Genomic DNA, 16,383 nt, shown 5'->3' on the forward strand with positions numbered 1-16,383 from the left:
TGGGATCTCCTCTTACTTGATATTAACTGATGATTTGACATTACAAGTACAACTGAGGCTTATCTTGGAATGTTACTGACTTTGTGTTATGGGTTAAACAGCCTATAGGAACTAGCAAAGAAAACTACCTGAGAGGAAACTCAAGGAGAATAGTCTGGAAGGCATTATGTGGCTCATAGAGCTAATGACTAGAACATCTACGAGTTTTATATTTTATCTGATTTACCTTCAAAATGTTTCTTTCAGGTAAGATAGATAAAGTTGTTATTCTTTATTTTCACACATAAAGTGAATAAAAGCAAAGAAAGCTAATGTGTCAGACAAACTCCAGTTAAAGTGGTAAACAGTTTTCAAAGTACAAGTTGTCACAATTAGTAACAGAACAAGAGGTTAAGCCATTGTCCAAACCCAGAGGGCAAATTCAGAAAGCAGAGTAGCATAAGAGTATTTGGATAACATAGTATATTAAGGACAACAATCACTCATTATATGGCTTTTGTTTCCTTATTCTGGAGGTCTTTACATTTAGTGTCATATTTGGCCTTATGTCTCTAGATTTTGTTCTATTGTAAATCTCTGCTAGGTGAGTCCAAGGTTTCTACTGATTATGACAAATGAGGGAGACTATTGGGCCTATGTTCCTTTGAGTCTGGCTTACTTCACTCAATAGGATTTTTTTCTAAGTCTTTCCATTTCCTTACAAATGGGGCGATGTCGTTCTTTCTGACAGCAGCATAGAATTCCATTGTGTATAAATACCACATCTTGTTGATCCACTCATCAACTGAGGGGCATCTGGGTTGGTTCCATATCTTTGCTATGGTAAATAATGTTGCAATGAACATTATTGTGCTAGTGGCTTTAGTATATTCTTGTTTCTGGATGATTGGGTAAATGCCAAGTAGTGGAATTGCTGGGTCATAGGGGAGTATTTGAAATTGGATAGGGAAGGGGGGAAATCAAGATGAGCGGGGGGGGGGGGGAAGGATGGGAGGGAAATGGGGACCATGTCATGAGAAAGAGTATCAATGATTGTGAAGTTATGCACTTTCTATCTGGTGAATATAATGTAACCCTTCTGTTAATCACAATAAAAAAAGAGTATTTGGGAGCATTTGTCTTGATTAGTGATGAAGTTCTCTTAACTGTGTTTATAGAAACCTTGGGTAGATATATTTTGAATAAGATACATTACCTCTAGGAATCCCTGAACCATGAGATTACATAATATATATTTCTATACTTTCAGGAATTCTGTTACTCATTCTGAAATACTTAAGGGCATTAACTTAAATATTTAGTACTGTGTGTGTCTAGGCACTCATTAAATTTCTAGTGAATTAGTCAAGGTCTATAGTGAGTAAGAAATGTGTGATGTGGATTTTGAGAGGTTTCACATCTATTGCTATTGTTATACTATTCAAGATTTCATAACAAATGTAATCATTTTTGTTTTAGTATAGATAAATGTCTTCAAATATATATAAACATGTACAGTAAAATATACAGCACTTAAAAAGATGGAAGAACATTTTATGTAACTCCTAAAATATAGCTTAAGATTTAATATTATGGCTCAGTAGAGGATTTCAATAACTCAAAACCTACATACAGAAGGCCATATAGAGTGAGGCCAAATAAGAGGACCTTGAGGTTATGGAAACAAGAGCCACATAATGTGTAATTATTGTTCTTAATATACTATGTTATTTCTTATCTCTTTTGTTGTCCCTGGGTTATTCTCATATTGTTATCTTACCTTCTTATCTGGTATATTGTATATACAATTATTTGTTTATTTGAAATAGGAAAGGGAAGGGGAAAAACAAGATGAGAAGAAATGGGGGGAAAAACATGAGAAGGGGTATCAATGTGTGTGAAGTAATGCACCTTCTATCTGGCAAATATAACTGTAACCCTTCTATTAATTACAATAAAAATATTATTTTAAAAAGCCTACTATTATGAGAACATCGAGGCTATTATACAAAAATCATACCTTAAGTTTAAGACATTAAAGAAAAGTTGACCACATGGGAAATAATCTAAAATAATACACTATTAAACTGGTGAAAGTCAAATTGCATTATCAGTGTAATTACTGATAACACGATTCACAGACAGACAACCATGATTAAACGGATATGCCCCAAGGCCAGAGTTGCATAGGGAATTAGTGTTATTGCTCTGCACACATGTAGCGATCAATTTTATGTGTAAATTGATAGTTCTGCTCCAAAGCCACTTAAAAGTCCATCTATCTAGAAAGCTGATGTGCCAGGGAAAAGGCAGCTGTTACTGAGATTTCAATTTAGTGCGAGTCTACTACAGTGTAGCAAAGTTATAGCACTGCATAAACACCACCAAATCTGACAGAACACATTTAAGAAAAGTGCTGATTGCCAAAGAATAGTCAATAGAGATTACATTTCCCCAGACTTTAAATAAATGTTAGTAAACACCATGCCATCCCACTGCATGGTCCATCATAGATTCAATTAAAGAGAAGATGATATAGGACATATAAAGTAACTAAATTGCAGTGTTTCACTACCTTGAAGGACTTTGTTAAAACCCATCATGAACACATTTATTTATTAATCTGTATCTGTCCCTAGAATATAGAACTTCATTCTCCATATTTTGTGTTGATAATACTGTTAAGAAGTGTACTGCTTTTTGGTAAATTTCAATTGATTTGCGTTTGTTTTATGTGACCTAATATGTTTTTTGAGAGTTATATAGTATTTTCAAAGCTTTTTTCTTTCTAAAAACTGAATTTACTATTAAGTGGATTATTTTTCCAGTGTTAGGGCTTGAACTCTGGGCCTGGGCACTGTCCCTGATCTCTTCAGCTCAAGGCTACCACTCTACTCTCTAACCAAGCCCCACTTCCCATTTTCTAGAGGTTAATTGGAGATAAGAGTCTCAGGTCCTTTTGTGCCTGGGCTGGCTTTGAATCTTGATCCTCAGATATCAGCCTCCTGAATAGCTAGGATTACAGGCATGAGCCACTATGCCTGGCTTTTAAGTGGATTTTATAGAAAATCTCTCATGACTAATAGTAGATCAGTGTAAAAGTGAAAATATATTTGCAAGACGCTCTGGAAACTTGCAAGTAATATTAAAGACAAATGGTATACTCATTACCTGACTCATATAACTATAGCTTTTCTGTACAACACTTTATTTTTTGGCCTGTCCTGAGGCTTGAAGTCTGGGTGCTATCCCTGAGATTATTTTGCTCAAGGTAAGGACTCTACTACTCGAGCCACAGCGCTACTCCCAGCTTTTTTGAGATTGTTGGAGATAAAAGTCTCACAGAGTTTCCTGCTCAGGCTGGCTTTGAACCTCATTCTTCAGATCTCAGTTTCCTGTGTAACTAGGATTATAGGCATGAGCCACCAGCCACCTGGTTGTACATCCCCTTTATAATAAGAATTAATTAAAATGGCATTTTAGTGTTTTACTGTACATAACAACCTAAGTGTGATCAAATATTTGTGGCTTTCCAAAAAATTATATTTTAAATGATCTTTAATTTTATATATAATAATTTTTATATTATTATATATTATATTATTATATATTATATAATATAATACATAATATATAATATATATAACAATATATTCTATATTATTATATTATAATAATTTTTATATTATCACCTTAAAGTAGGAATATCACTTATGGTATGATATCTAGTTGATAATATCTCTGTTATTTGATGTAGAGAAGTAACTATTAGTTACTTTTAGTGATCCTTCTCAAAATAAGTATGCCAATTATAAATACTAAGCTTTATTTCTCATAGGTGTTCTCCTAAGTACATGGAAAAGTTCTTGATTTAATGATCTACTTATATCAACTTGGAGAATATGAGGAGCTTCAGTATTATGGAGTCTTTGGGGTTTAACAAGATTAAGGATGTAAAGAAAGACAAGCCTTGGAAACTTCTCTATAGGAAGAGGTTTAAGAGATTCTATTAAATGTGTTACCATGGCTTTTTGATAGTTTATAAGTGTGAGAAGGTCCTATTAATAAAACCACAGCTAGGAGTTTGGCCGAGTGGTACCATGCATGGTACCACATACATAGAAAAAAGCCAGACGCGGTGGTTTGGTTCAAGTGGTAGAGCTCTAGCCTTGAGAAAACCCCAAACCCAGGAATGGCAAATAAATAAATAAATAAAAATAAAACCAGCTCAGTTCTGTTCTAGTAAAGGAAGTTATTTTGGCAAGGTTGGATGCTAACTATCATTGACCTACTCCTAGAAATTTAGGTCATCCTTTCCTGGTCACCTTTTTCAATGAAGCAGAAGCTTTGCCAAGACACGATTTACGTAGACACGCTGAAAACCAACTCCACCCACTACAGAATCTTCTGTAAACATCCATTTCCCCCCATGACATATCTGCATTTTACCTCCCAAAGATAGCAAACAGGAAGCATTGGATTACCATGGCTGTTACATCTGGATGTTTCCACAAGCCTGCCATTTTGATCGTAGCAAGCCATTGCTTGGTAGCGATATCCTTGTCCACATTCTTTGACATCTCCTTGTGCTTTCATTCCCAGCAGAACTTCCACTTTCCCTTCTGGTAAAATACAATCCGACCAGTTCCCCACTGGCTGGAGAGTGTGACTGTCACAAGGACAATACTGAGTTTCAATCAGGGGATACAATTGGGAATTTTTACACTTTTCTTTCTTTTTACTTTTGCCTATAGGAAGAGATACACCACATAATTTAAGTCAGACAACAACATTACTAATATTGAGCATTCCTAAATTATCCACTTTCTTCAGTTTGCTTACTCTGCTTTTGATCATATTTAAGAGTAGCCTACAATGACAGCCCCCCATTAGTAAGGAAATGGAAAGACTTAGAAAAAAATCATATTAAGTGAAGTAAGCTAGACTCAAAGGAACATAGGCTCAATGGTTTCCCTCATTTGTCATAATCAGTAGAAACCTTGGTCTCTCCTAGCAGAGATTTACAATAGAACAAAACCTAGATACATAAGGCCAAATAATATGATGCTAAATGAAAGGACCTCCAGGATATAGAAAGAAAAGCCATATAACAATTGATTGTTGTCCTTAATGTGCTATGTTATATCTCATCTCTTTTGCTGTCCTTTGGTTATCTCATATTGTTACAGTACTTCATCTTGTTATCTGATATATTGCATATATGTGTATTTGGTTATTTGAAATCGGATAGCGAAGGGGGAAAAACAAGATGAGGGGTGGGGCTGGGGGGAGGGAAATGGGGACCAAGACATGGGAAAGGCTATCAATGTTTGTGAAATAATGTACCTTCAATCTGGTGAATATAATATAACCCTTGTATTAATTAAATAAAATATATGAAAAAAGAGTAATCTATAAATAAATGCTATTTTTCTTACTCCAAACCATTTTTCAAATAAATTTTGTTTGTATCAGAACTTTTCCATGGTGATAATTTCCTTATTTTAAAATAGCTCTCATCGCAATTGATTTTTATACTCTGAAATGATTAAAATCCTCAAAATGGATCATGTTTTTCCCATTTCCACTGCCTGAGGGTTGGAATTAACTGTATAAATGGCTAAACATATGAGCTGGGGGAGGCAGCTACTGACCCAGGCTGCACAGGTCCTTGCTAATTACAAACAGAATAGTATAGCTACCTAGGATTATAATTCTGAATACAGATTTTTGAACTTCTTTGATTGTGATTCTGTATCTTTCCAAAGTTCTAAAGAACAATCATTTTTATATAGTTCATTAGTAGCCTAGGAAATATCAATCATATCATAAATGATGATACATCGGGGCAAAAGGGGGCAGGGTAGTCAAATGAAAAGATAAAGTGGAAAGAATGCAGTAAAAAAATCAACGTGTATAATACAACATTTTAAAAAAGTGTGGGAAGGGGTGGGCTGGGAAGGATGGGTGAGAATGTTAAAAAGGGTGACATTTTCTACCCTCATTTAAAAAAAATCATTGTGACTTTCTTTTTACATGTAGGTAGAGTTAATTTTACCCTCTTCTTCAAGGGAAGAGAAAGAGAAAGAGAAAGAGGGAGAGAAGAACAGAGGGAGAGAGGAACAGAGGGAGAGAGAGAAAGAGAGGAGAGAGAGGGACACAGAGAGAGAGAGAAAGAGAGAGAGAGGAGAGTGGAGGGGGGAGAGAGAGAACAATATCACCTTATGACAGTGAAAAGGGTTACTAATTGGGCCTGTTCTCTTTACTCCAATAACTTCAAAGAGTCCAGAAAAGTCACAAAAAGCTCATCTAAACCAAAAGGTAATAACAATCCTTCATTTAATGTATAGGGCACAGGCTGCCTTTATACCTACTAAAAGACATAATGCTTCTATTATTGCCACCTTACACTGAAGTACACATCTAAATATATTGACCTCTTTAGTATAAGAACAATCACAATAAGACATTTTTCAAATAATCTGTTTGAACTCTTTCTGGCTATCATTGTGTTTTTCTTTTTTTCATATACTTTTTATTGTAATTAATAGAAGAGTTACATGATGTTTGCCAGATAGATGGTACATTTATTCCCATACATTGATACCCTTTCACATGTCTTGGTCCCCATTTCCCTCCCCCCACCCCTCATCTTGTTTTTCCCCATTCGTCTTTTTCTTTTTAGTTTTTTAAAAATATTTTTATTGTAATTAATAAAAGGGTTACATGATATTTGCCAGACAGAAGGTGCATTAATTCCCATACATTGATACCCTTTCACATGTCTTGGTCCCCATTACTCTTCCCCCCCACCCCCCATCTTGGTTTCCCCCCCTTCCCTATACAATTTCAAATAACCAAATACAAATATATCCAATATATCAGATAACAAAGTGAGATACTGTAACAATATGAGATAACCAAGGGACAGCAAAAGAGATGAGAGATATCATAGTACATTAAGAACAACAATCATTCATTATATGGCTTTTGTTTCTATATCCTAGAGGTCCTTTCACTTAGCTTCATTACTATATGGCCTTATGTATCAAGGTTTTGCTCTATTGCAAATCTCTGCTGGTAGAGCCCAAGGTTTCTACTAATTATGATGAATGGGGAAACCATTGAGCCTAAGTTCCTTTGAGTCTGGCTTACTTCACCTAATATGATTTTTTCTAAGTCCTTCCATTTCCAACAAATGGGGCAATGTCATTCTTTCTGAAAGCAGCATAGAATTCCATTGTGTACAAATACCACATCTTGTTGATCCATTCATCAACTGAGGGACATCTAGGTTGGTTCCATATCTTTGCTATGGTGAACAATGCTGCAATGAACATTGTTGTGCTAGTGTTTAGTATGGATCAAAGACCTGGAGGTAAAAACTGACACACTGAAAAGTTTACAAGAAGGAATAGGAGATACACTAGGCCTCCTTGGCCTCCTTGGTCCTTTCTTAATAAGGACCAAGAATCACAACAAATCAGAGAAAGGCTGGATAAGTGGGACTGCATTGAACTGCAGAGCTTTTGTATGGCAAAGGACATAGCTAGTAAATTAATTAGGAAGCCTACAGAGTGGGAGAAGATCTTCACCAACCATACAACAGACAAAGGCCTCATATCTAAAATATATCAACAGCTCAAAAAATTGAATCAATCCAAAACTAATCTCCAAAGTAACAACCATCCCATTAAAAAATGGGCCAAAGACTTAAAGAGAGTCTTCTCTGAAGAAGAAACAAAAGTGGCCTATAGACACATGAAGAAATGCTCAACATCTCTGGTCATAAAAGAAATGCAAATCAAACAACGCTAAGATTCCACCTCACTCCAGTTAGAATGGCCAGGATCAGGAAAATGAATAACAACAGATGCTGGAGGGGATGTGGCCAGGAGGGATCACTACTACACTGTTGGTGAGAGTGCAAACTCGTTCAACCACTATGGAAAGCAGTATTGCAGTGCCTCAAAAGGCTAAACATAGAGCTCCCCTATGACCCAGCAATCCCACTACCTGGCATTTACCCAACCATCCAGAAACTAGGGCATACTAAAATCATTGTGTTTTTCTATTGTTGATAAGAGTTGGCTTTGGCATCCTGATTCTTCTTACCAACAACAGTGCGCTTTCTGGTCCTAACTGCACCACAGTCTCCATTGCAGGAAGAAAACTTGGACCAGCTGGTAAATTGACAGTCATCTTGGCAAGGGATTTGGCAAGCTTGGGTCAGAGCTGGCACAGGGCCTGCATACCGGAGGCATTCGTGGATGCTAGCTTGCCCTCCATCTTGTTTTCGACAAGTAATGGCTAGAAGAAAAGCATAGCCTAATTACTCTATAACTTAAAAATTAGCTTAGCCTTTATTCAAGCAGTTCAGGAATCCTCTTGTAATCCCCCATTTATAGTAGAAATATAACTAAAAGAATTTTTAGTAATCACGGTAGACATTATATTGATCTTATACATTTTTATAAATAATAATGCATAATCCTTATTTGTTTTTGTGGCATAGAAAAGCAACACACACATTAATAAACTAAGCAGATTTTACTAGCAGCTATTAGGATAGTAGCTCGTTTCATTAGTGCAATATAATAACAATTAATTTTACTATAAACAGCTATATGTTCTGAGTTTCTAGTAATCAGCTTCAATTTACTTTAATATCAATTTATATCATTAGAATTTCTACAATAATATATATACACATATAAACTTTGAAAATTATCAAAAGTCTTCCACCCACATAGTATTTCTTCTAAGATATCACTGTAAATCATTTAACACAAGGAATCATTTCATTGCCTACTGAACAAAGACAGAAACATTGCTTTAATGTAGTAGATATTAAAGAAAGAGATGAAGGGATACTTACAGACTCCTTTCTGCCTCTGCTGCTTCTGCCATTGGTTTTTAAAAATAATCCACTCACTCATTGAGGAAGCAGATGAAGCATTTAAACTGCAATTCTAAATTTAAATCTTCCTTGAGTTACCTTAGATGGCGGCATAGCCTCATTTAGACCACCAACACATAGAGCATTTGATGTGTATAGTTGAGGCTGCAACTGCTCCTTGTCAGCCTTGCTTAGGATTTAATCATCCTCAAATTAAGATACATTTGTACCCTAAATTACAGTGAGGGCACAGAGGACCATCAGCTTAGACAACATATCTTGCCCACCTGTGACCTGAAACCTAACAGCTAGTAGTTCCACTGTGTAATGAGATGTGGAAAGGATGTAAGTGATAATTAGAGCCAGGAAAGATGTTCTTTGAATAGATGAACATGACTTGATGTCATGGCTGTAGGAACAGTTACAGTGAACAGGCCTTTCTTATATGTGAAAATGCAAGTCAATTAGCTATCATGACTTCCTTGGCTAAGGACAAGGGACTGGGGCCTTAGATCTGTGTCCAACCCTCTGATGACTCAGTGTTATATTTGTATCTGATTACTTAGAATGCTATGGAGCATGATGCTCTCAGATAAGGTCTTTATCATGAGACTAAGGAATAAGAGTATTTTCAAACTTCTCAGGTGATCCATTTGCAAATTCATGCCTGAGATCCATTTGCTTGAAGATTCAAGGCACTAGGAGAGCTGTGGCTGAGACCAAGATAGAAAGTTCTCTGGTGTCCAGCCCAGTGTGTTTCCTACGTACCTCTAGGAAACAATCACATGTAGCTATGACCTAAGAAGCCCTAAACTTTTAGAATTGTTGCTCTTTTGAGGGGAGCATCATAGGCATTTGTATAGGGACTGAATAAATCAATTATATTCCAGATTTTATTTATTTACATATTAATAATCCATGGAAAGTGAAAAAAATAAAGTCACATTACTATCAACAGGATTCCAAGAAAAAAAATCTGAGGTAGAACTATTCACATACCTCACACATTTCTTTTATCTTACATATACCTGCACTACCTAAAAATCTTAAGTACTTCATCTTAGTGGAAAAGAAAAACAGGTAAAAATGTCAAGAACAGAAAATTCCCCTATCTGTTCTCTAAACCCAGGCAGCAGTCCATTCTCCTTATCTGACTTCTGTGACAGTGTACTTTTGGAACAAATCATTCACACAGTGTTATCCAAAGAGACACAGCACCATTTGTACAATATATTAAAATTTTATCACACATCTCAACTTGTTTGTATTCTGAGAGGAAACAGCAATTCAAACACAAGTGCAATCTGAAACGAACTTCCTGCTTCTGCTGAAGAATATGATAGAAATACTTGGAAAGGGAATCGTCTGTTTTTTAAAATTTATAAATTCTAAATTTCATTTTGATATGTCGAAAACAGAGTGGTTTTAGTGGTTGGATGCATGGAGACAAATAATGAGAACAGCTGATGTCCTAAGTTCAATCACGGATCATACAAAGTACGTGAGTGGAAGTACCTAGATACCCCAAAATTTGGAAATTAGTTAAGAGTAATACAGCTAGTTTGATGACTTTATTGTAACATATGTATGTACTAGGTAAGATGTTAGCCTTATGGGATGTGGGGAAAGTAGTGAATCACAGATACAGTGGGACAAAGGGTAAATCAATTCAATAGCAATACTCACCAGATACTCAGATGGAAATGAACCTTACAACTTGGCAGGGAGGGTGGGGAAAGTAGAAAAGGAGAAGAAAATGAGGGAGGGGATAGCACTCATTACATTACTTATAGAACTATAACCCCTCTGTACCTCATTCTCACAATAGAAATTAAATACAAAAGAAAAAGAATTTGGCAACTTTTCTGTAAATTTAATATCATTTCAACATTAAGCACATCTTAAAAGGCAAAAAAGCAAATATGCAGATAAATAAAAGATGAGTCATATCAAGAATGGGTTCTTAGCATACTAGAAAGCTACATATATCCAGACAAATGTATCTGTTGTCAGGTATAAAGATTATATGAATTCTCCTTAGAGTTGAGGGATTATCAAACAAGCTAGGCCATGGTTTATGCTACACATTGCAATAGGACAGAAAAGCTTTATGAAAATCAGCAACTCTCCAGCTAATTACTTCAAAGGAAATTCTATATTCAACTCTGTGCTGAGTGTATACATTTATTTCATTGATACTTCTTTTTTGTTTTACATTAGGAGTAGCAATTTATAGCTATGTGTCATAGAACAGACTAGAAACAGGGACAATGATGAGACTGACTTGTGGATCACAAATGAATCACATCAGGCACGCACCAATATTGAGAAAAATGTGTACTGATAAATAGGAAAGCTAGCTTCTTCAGCAAATAAATTCTATGAAAAAAGTAGCTCAAATTCTTATGAGAAAATGGCTAAAAATTACAGCAACAAAGGAATTTGGGGAACTTTTTAGGTCATAATTTAAATAAACTGTGTGTACACATTTTTGTAACAAGGGAAAATTTACCATGGCTTGATAATTAGACAATTTTTGTTTGTGTAACAATTATTATTGCCATGTTAAAAGAAAAAAAGTGTTTGTTGATTATATATTCTTTATCTGGTAATTACTCTAACATATTCCAGCAAAACTCATTTTAAGTGTTTAGCGAAGAGCATTGTGAGTAATAAAACTGACAACAAACTTAAAATGAGAATTTCATTACTAATATTTATATTAATTTCTCTATTTTATTTACTTACTTATTTATCATGCTTTTATTTATTTAATAGTAGTAGAACTTGAAATCAGGGCTTTCTGCTTGCTAAACATATCCTGAAATCCTGTATTTACTTTTGTTTATTTTAGAAATGTTCTGAAAATTTCAATAGCAAAGATAAAAAAATTGAGTAAGCAGAGTCAATTGCAAAATGTTTTTATGTAAGTTGACTTCTGAAGCATATTTTATTTATTTTCATTTTTTATGTTTTGGTTGGTACTGGGCCTTGAACTCAGGGTCTGGCAATTTCTCAGCTTAATTGTTAGGCAGTGCTCTACCACTTGAGCCATATCTAAAGCTTTGAAGGATTTCTAAATTAGAAATTTTCTAAATTAGAAATTAGAAATTGGAAAATTTGAAAAGTTCCTGGAATAAAAAGGAGTAGCTGGCACTGGGTGAGCTTTAGGCTTTATCTGAGGATGATAATAGAAGACTACTAACACAGCTCTGACGTAACTAACATAATTTATTATAGCTATTCATCTTCCTTTTATGGAAGAGAAATGAATCCCCTTATTATTGAGTTTGCACAACAAAAGAGTGACTTGTCAGTGGATAATATTTCAGGATATAAGGTCATGCTGCCACTTTGTTTGAAAGTCAAATGAAATAAATTGCTAGATCTAAAACACATATGCAGAAGTTCCTACAGAAAGATTAATTTCTTTTTTATTTCCCACTAGTGAATTTATTCTGAGATAGTTAGGACATTTTCTTCAATGTCTTTCCTAAAAAGAGAAGTTACATCTTTTTAAATTCTATTTTCTTGTTGAGATAACATACAGAGGGGTTACAGTTACATTCAATTTCTTAATGCAGTGAAAGTTGGTGGGTTCTATGTAACAGAGTTCAAGGAGTTCAGAGACTGTATTTACTAAATCTAGTAATATAAACATGGTTTATTCTACTGAAAGAGTGTGGGTAACTTTGGAGACAATATGTTAGGCTAATCTGAATGATTAGATGAGTGATTATCTCCACAGTTTTAAGAGAAAAAGTAATAGAATAAATTAGGTAGAAATGAAAAAGAGAATGCTTAAATTGAAGGAAAGCTAGCTGCCAAGAGACCTAATTTTGCTTAGAAATAAAACCAGATCTATAAATAATGCAAGAGGAGTGCAATATTTACTAGGTGGATATAAATGATCTTTCTTGTATGAAAGAGTTTCACTGACACGTTTGCTGCATCACATTTCCCAATTACCATTTGATCACAGTTTGTAATTCTGGTAAAATTATATACTTTATTTTTACGTTGCTTTTCTATAGTCAACAGTGATTCCTCAGTCTCATTGAGCATATGAGAGTATATGAGAACATGCTAGTATAACTTGCCAGGGAGTGATAATCAGCTCCCACTGGAGTAGCTCAGATCAAGGTCAGGTAGTCTGCTGATGGAATACTGGAAAGCTTCAATAATGGCATGGGGCAAGTAGAGCCCTTGTGGACACAGTGTGGTGCCAAGCTTATTTTAAGAGTTACTAGGCTACTAGTAAAAATTGGCAACTACTAATTAACATTTTATGACAAGACTCTTGGAAAGAGCAGAAAACAAAGTGAAAAAAATCAAACCTCATAGGATTTTTATTAATTAGAATAAATCACATTGAGCTGTTTTTGTGAGAACTTTAAATGACAGTTTATAAAAGTGACAATGACAAAATCTAGGTAATAACTCAAGAACATGTTATCCAAAAGAAGATTTTAAAGATCATTAAGTATAAATTTTCTATAAAGCAGAGCCCCTTGTCTCTATTCTGTTTAACTCTATTTCTGCTTATTTTTTTTTACTTATTGCAGAGCTCTATCTCTCTGAAAATTAACAGATTAATGTGTGTTGCTGAGATAAATTGGCTCAGGTGTTTGGAGCCTAACTTTAATAACACCTAGTCTAAAAAGAATGGTGGGTCTGAGATTTATGTGAAAGATGATACTATGGAACCAGTACAGATTAAAGCACTTAATTTAAATCCCCTATTTAAGTCTATTTCTACATAAAAAGTAACATAAAAATGTAGTTAAATACTACAATCTAAATATTTCACATTTTGCAAGTCATTTTGATTAATTTTTAAAGGTGGAGAATTCCAATAACTTCTCTCTCCTTCTTCTTTCCCCTCACTCCCTCCGGTTCTCCCTCCCTCCTTCCTTCCCTTCCTTCCATGTTCATTTCCTTCTTTCTTTGTTTCTCTCACTTCCTTTTGTTTCCCTATCTTTTCTTTCTTTGTTTTCCTCTCTCCTTTTCCTATTATTCATTTTCCTTTATAGCATTTTAAATTAATAAATGATACCAGATAAGGACTTCTAGGCAAGGAGAATCCTTGCCCCATTAGACACATTATTGATATCGTGTTTTAGATTTGAGGATGTATCCAAATTATTTAAAGAGACTTTATTACAGAAGGCGGCTGTCAGTTTTTAGTATAGGACAGAGGCAGGCAAGGGTACAAAGGAGCCCAGGGAGTACTAACTCTTTTAACTCTACTTCCATATTAGCCAATGAAGTACATGTGGCAGGAGATTGCATGAGGGTAAAAAGGGAAATTAAAGGGTTGCGAGTTTGGCCTAGTGATAGGGTGCTTGCCTAGTATGCATGAAAACCAGGGTTTAATACCTTGGTACCATATATCTTGAGAAAGCTCAAGGACAGTGCCTAGTCCCTGAGTTCAAGCTTCAAGACTGGCAAACAAAAAAATAAGGGGGAGGGGAATTAAGAAAGAGCTAATTTGAATTAATTTAAATGAAATATTTTGATATAAAAGAGATATGGTCAAGAGAGTAAGATGAGAGGCTAGGACTCTGATTTGGATTGGCCAACGTTGTAATTTTTATGTGGCATATACTTTATTTCAAAAGCTAATCCATATCCATATAATCACCAGTCAAGCAATAATTTGGTATTCTAAATACTATCTAGACTATAAAAAATCAGAATAGTGAGAAAAGACAGTAACGTTACAGTTCTATCAAATATTTATGCATAATAAATGAATAATATAAATAATTGAATAATATAAACCAAGTATTAGACCTAAATAATCTAAATATTAGTTAAATCTTATTCATTCCATCTTTAAAATCATTTCCTGACATCTTTATTTTTAGTTCTATGGCATTATATAAAATTTTCTGGATGACACTATTACACCCAATACCTAAAGCCTTACTAATAGCTTTCACTGCTTCTATTTTCCTTTTGAAAAAAAAATCCATTCTTTTCTTGGTATTCAATTTCCCCCTGAATGTAGGTCTTTGTTCTTAACACGTTCATAGGAACTCTGGGCAAATCCATCCATGTACTACTCCCAGGAACACAAATTTTATTTCTTGAAATTTTGATTGATTCATTTGGTATTTAAATGCTTTCTTTCTTTCTTTCTTTCTTTCTTTCTTTCTTTCTTTCTTTCTTACTGTGCCTCATCACATGGCTACCTCTTTTCATCTTTTCCCAATTCTTTAGTTGTTACTGACTGTATATACTATTAGTAATGTGTAAATCATGTGTATTTCCTACCATAAGAAATTAACAGGAATTATTTGTTGTATGCTTTCTCATAACGGGCTGAGTCTAGTACCATGAAGGAAGCATGATTAATATGACATGTCTAATAAATATTTGTTTTAAGAAAGAATAATTAGTGTTGAAGCTTCTTGAGGAAGTTTAAATTGAGGTTACCTTTTTCAGTTTTTATTGATTTGATCTGGGACACCATTTACTATGAAAAATGATTTTATTTAGAGAAAAATTATTCCATATTTTTAAAGTTCTTATTTTTATATTTCTCATATCAAAATCTTTATTTTAAATGTAATATTTAGCTTAAAATAATATTATCTGCCTTGGAAGTTTCTGGACTCAGTCAGCAAAGATGATAACATGATAACCCTGTCTTTTCTAATACAGGAGACTTTCTAATTCTAGGGACACATTCTATTGTGATTGCATTCAGAAGACAGTGAAAGATGTAGGTGTGCCATGACTGAATGTGTATGTTTAAGTTAGGGAGTTACACTTGTTAGGGAAATGAGATGATTATTAACAAACAGGAGATAAAGATTGAGACTTTAATCAGGTTCAAAAGCAATCATTTGAAGCTAATGAAATGAAGCAAGGCTTACAGGCTAGAAATTTACTCATGCTACCTTATTAGAATAAGTAGAAAGGAAAAAAATCAGAATGAGATCAATTCAATAAATGAAGCATAGCATTTGAGGTAGGAAAGACTATAGATAATGTTCGCAGAAAAGTGGGTAGGCTGTGGCTCTGAAGATGTGCACTAGAGCCTGGGAAGGTTTTTGTGGAGAGCTATAAATGTCAGGGTTAGCATTTTAGGCCTTGTTTGATAAGTATTATGAACCTGAGGAAAGCAGTATTTTATCTGTCAGCACATACAGAATAAATTGAAAAGACAAGACACTTGGCCCTGTAACAGCTAAAATGCTGTTACAAGGTTGAGGTAAGAGAATCTCAACCTAGAAGCATACACACACACACACACACACACACACACACACACACACACACACACACACACACACACACACAGAAATCTAACTTATAATGCCGAAGAGCAAACATTTAAAAAATGAGTCTCTAGTGATTTGTAGAATGGGTCACAGTGGATTTCTATGTGATCCGTTTTTTAAGTCTGGTTACCATACCGACAAATACCTGCTGAGAGCGGTTAAAAGACTGTAGAGAAGTTGAGAGGAAAGCAGCTATGGTGTGGAGCCCCCTAC

At 34.7% G+C, this 16,383-nt stretch overlaps 1 protein-coding gene across 1 annotated transcript in view; it reads right to left on the reverse strand.

The window, feature by feature from the left end:
* Positions 1 to 16,383, reverse strand: part of Thsd7a (thrombospondin type 1 domain containing 7A) — a 200,063-nt gene that overhangs the window by 45,954 nt on the left and 137,726 nt on the right. Inside the window, exons 11-12 of the mRNA XM_090333170.1 lie at positions 8,095 to 8,289; positions 4,464 to 4,727 (exon numbers count right to left, since the gene is read on the reverse strand). Coding sequence (XP_090189296.1) covers positions 4,464 to 4,727; positions 8,095 to 8,289 — 459 coding nt within the window. The remainder of the gene's footprint in view (positions 1 to 4,463; positions 4,728 to 8,094; positions 8,290 to 16,383) is intronic.

Source organism: Megascapheus bottae, chromosome 5, assembly GCF_031878675.1.
Source record: "Megascapheus bottae isolate mThoBot1 chromosome 5, mThoBot2.hap1, whole genome shotgun sequence".
NCBI lineage: Eukaryota > Metazoa > Chordata > Mammalia > Rodentia > Geomyidae > Megascapheus > Megascapheus bottae.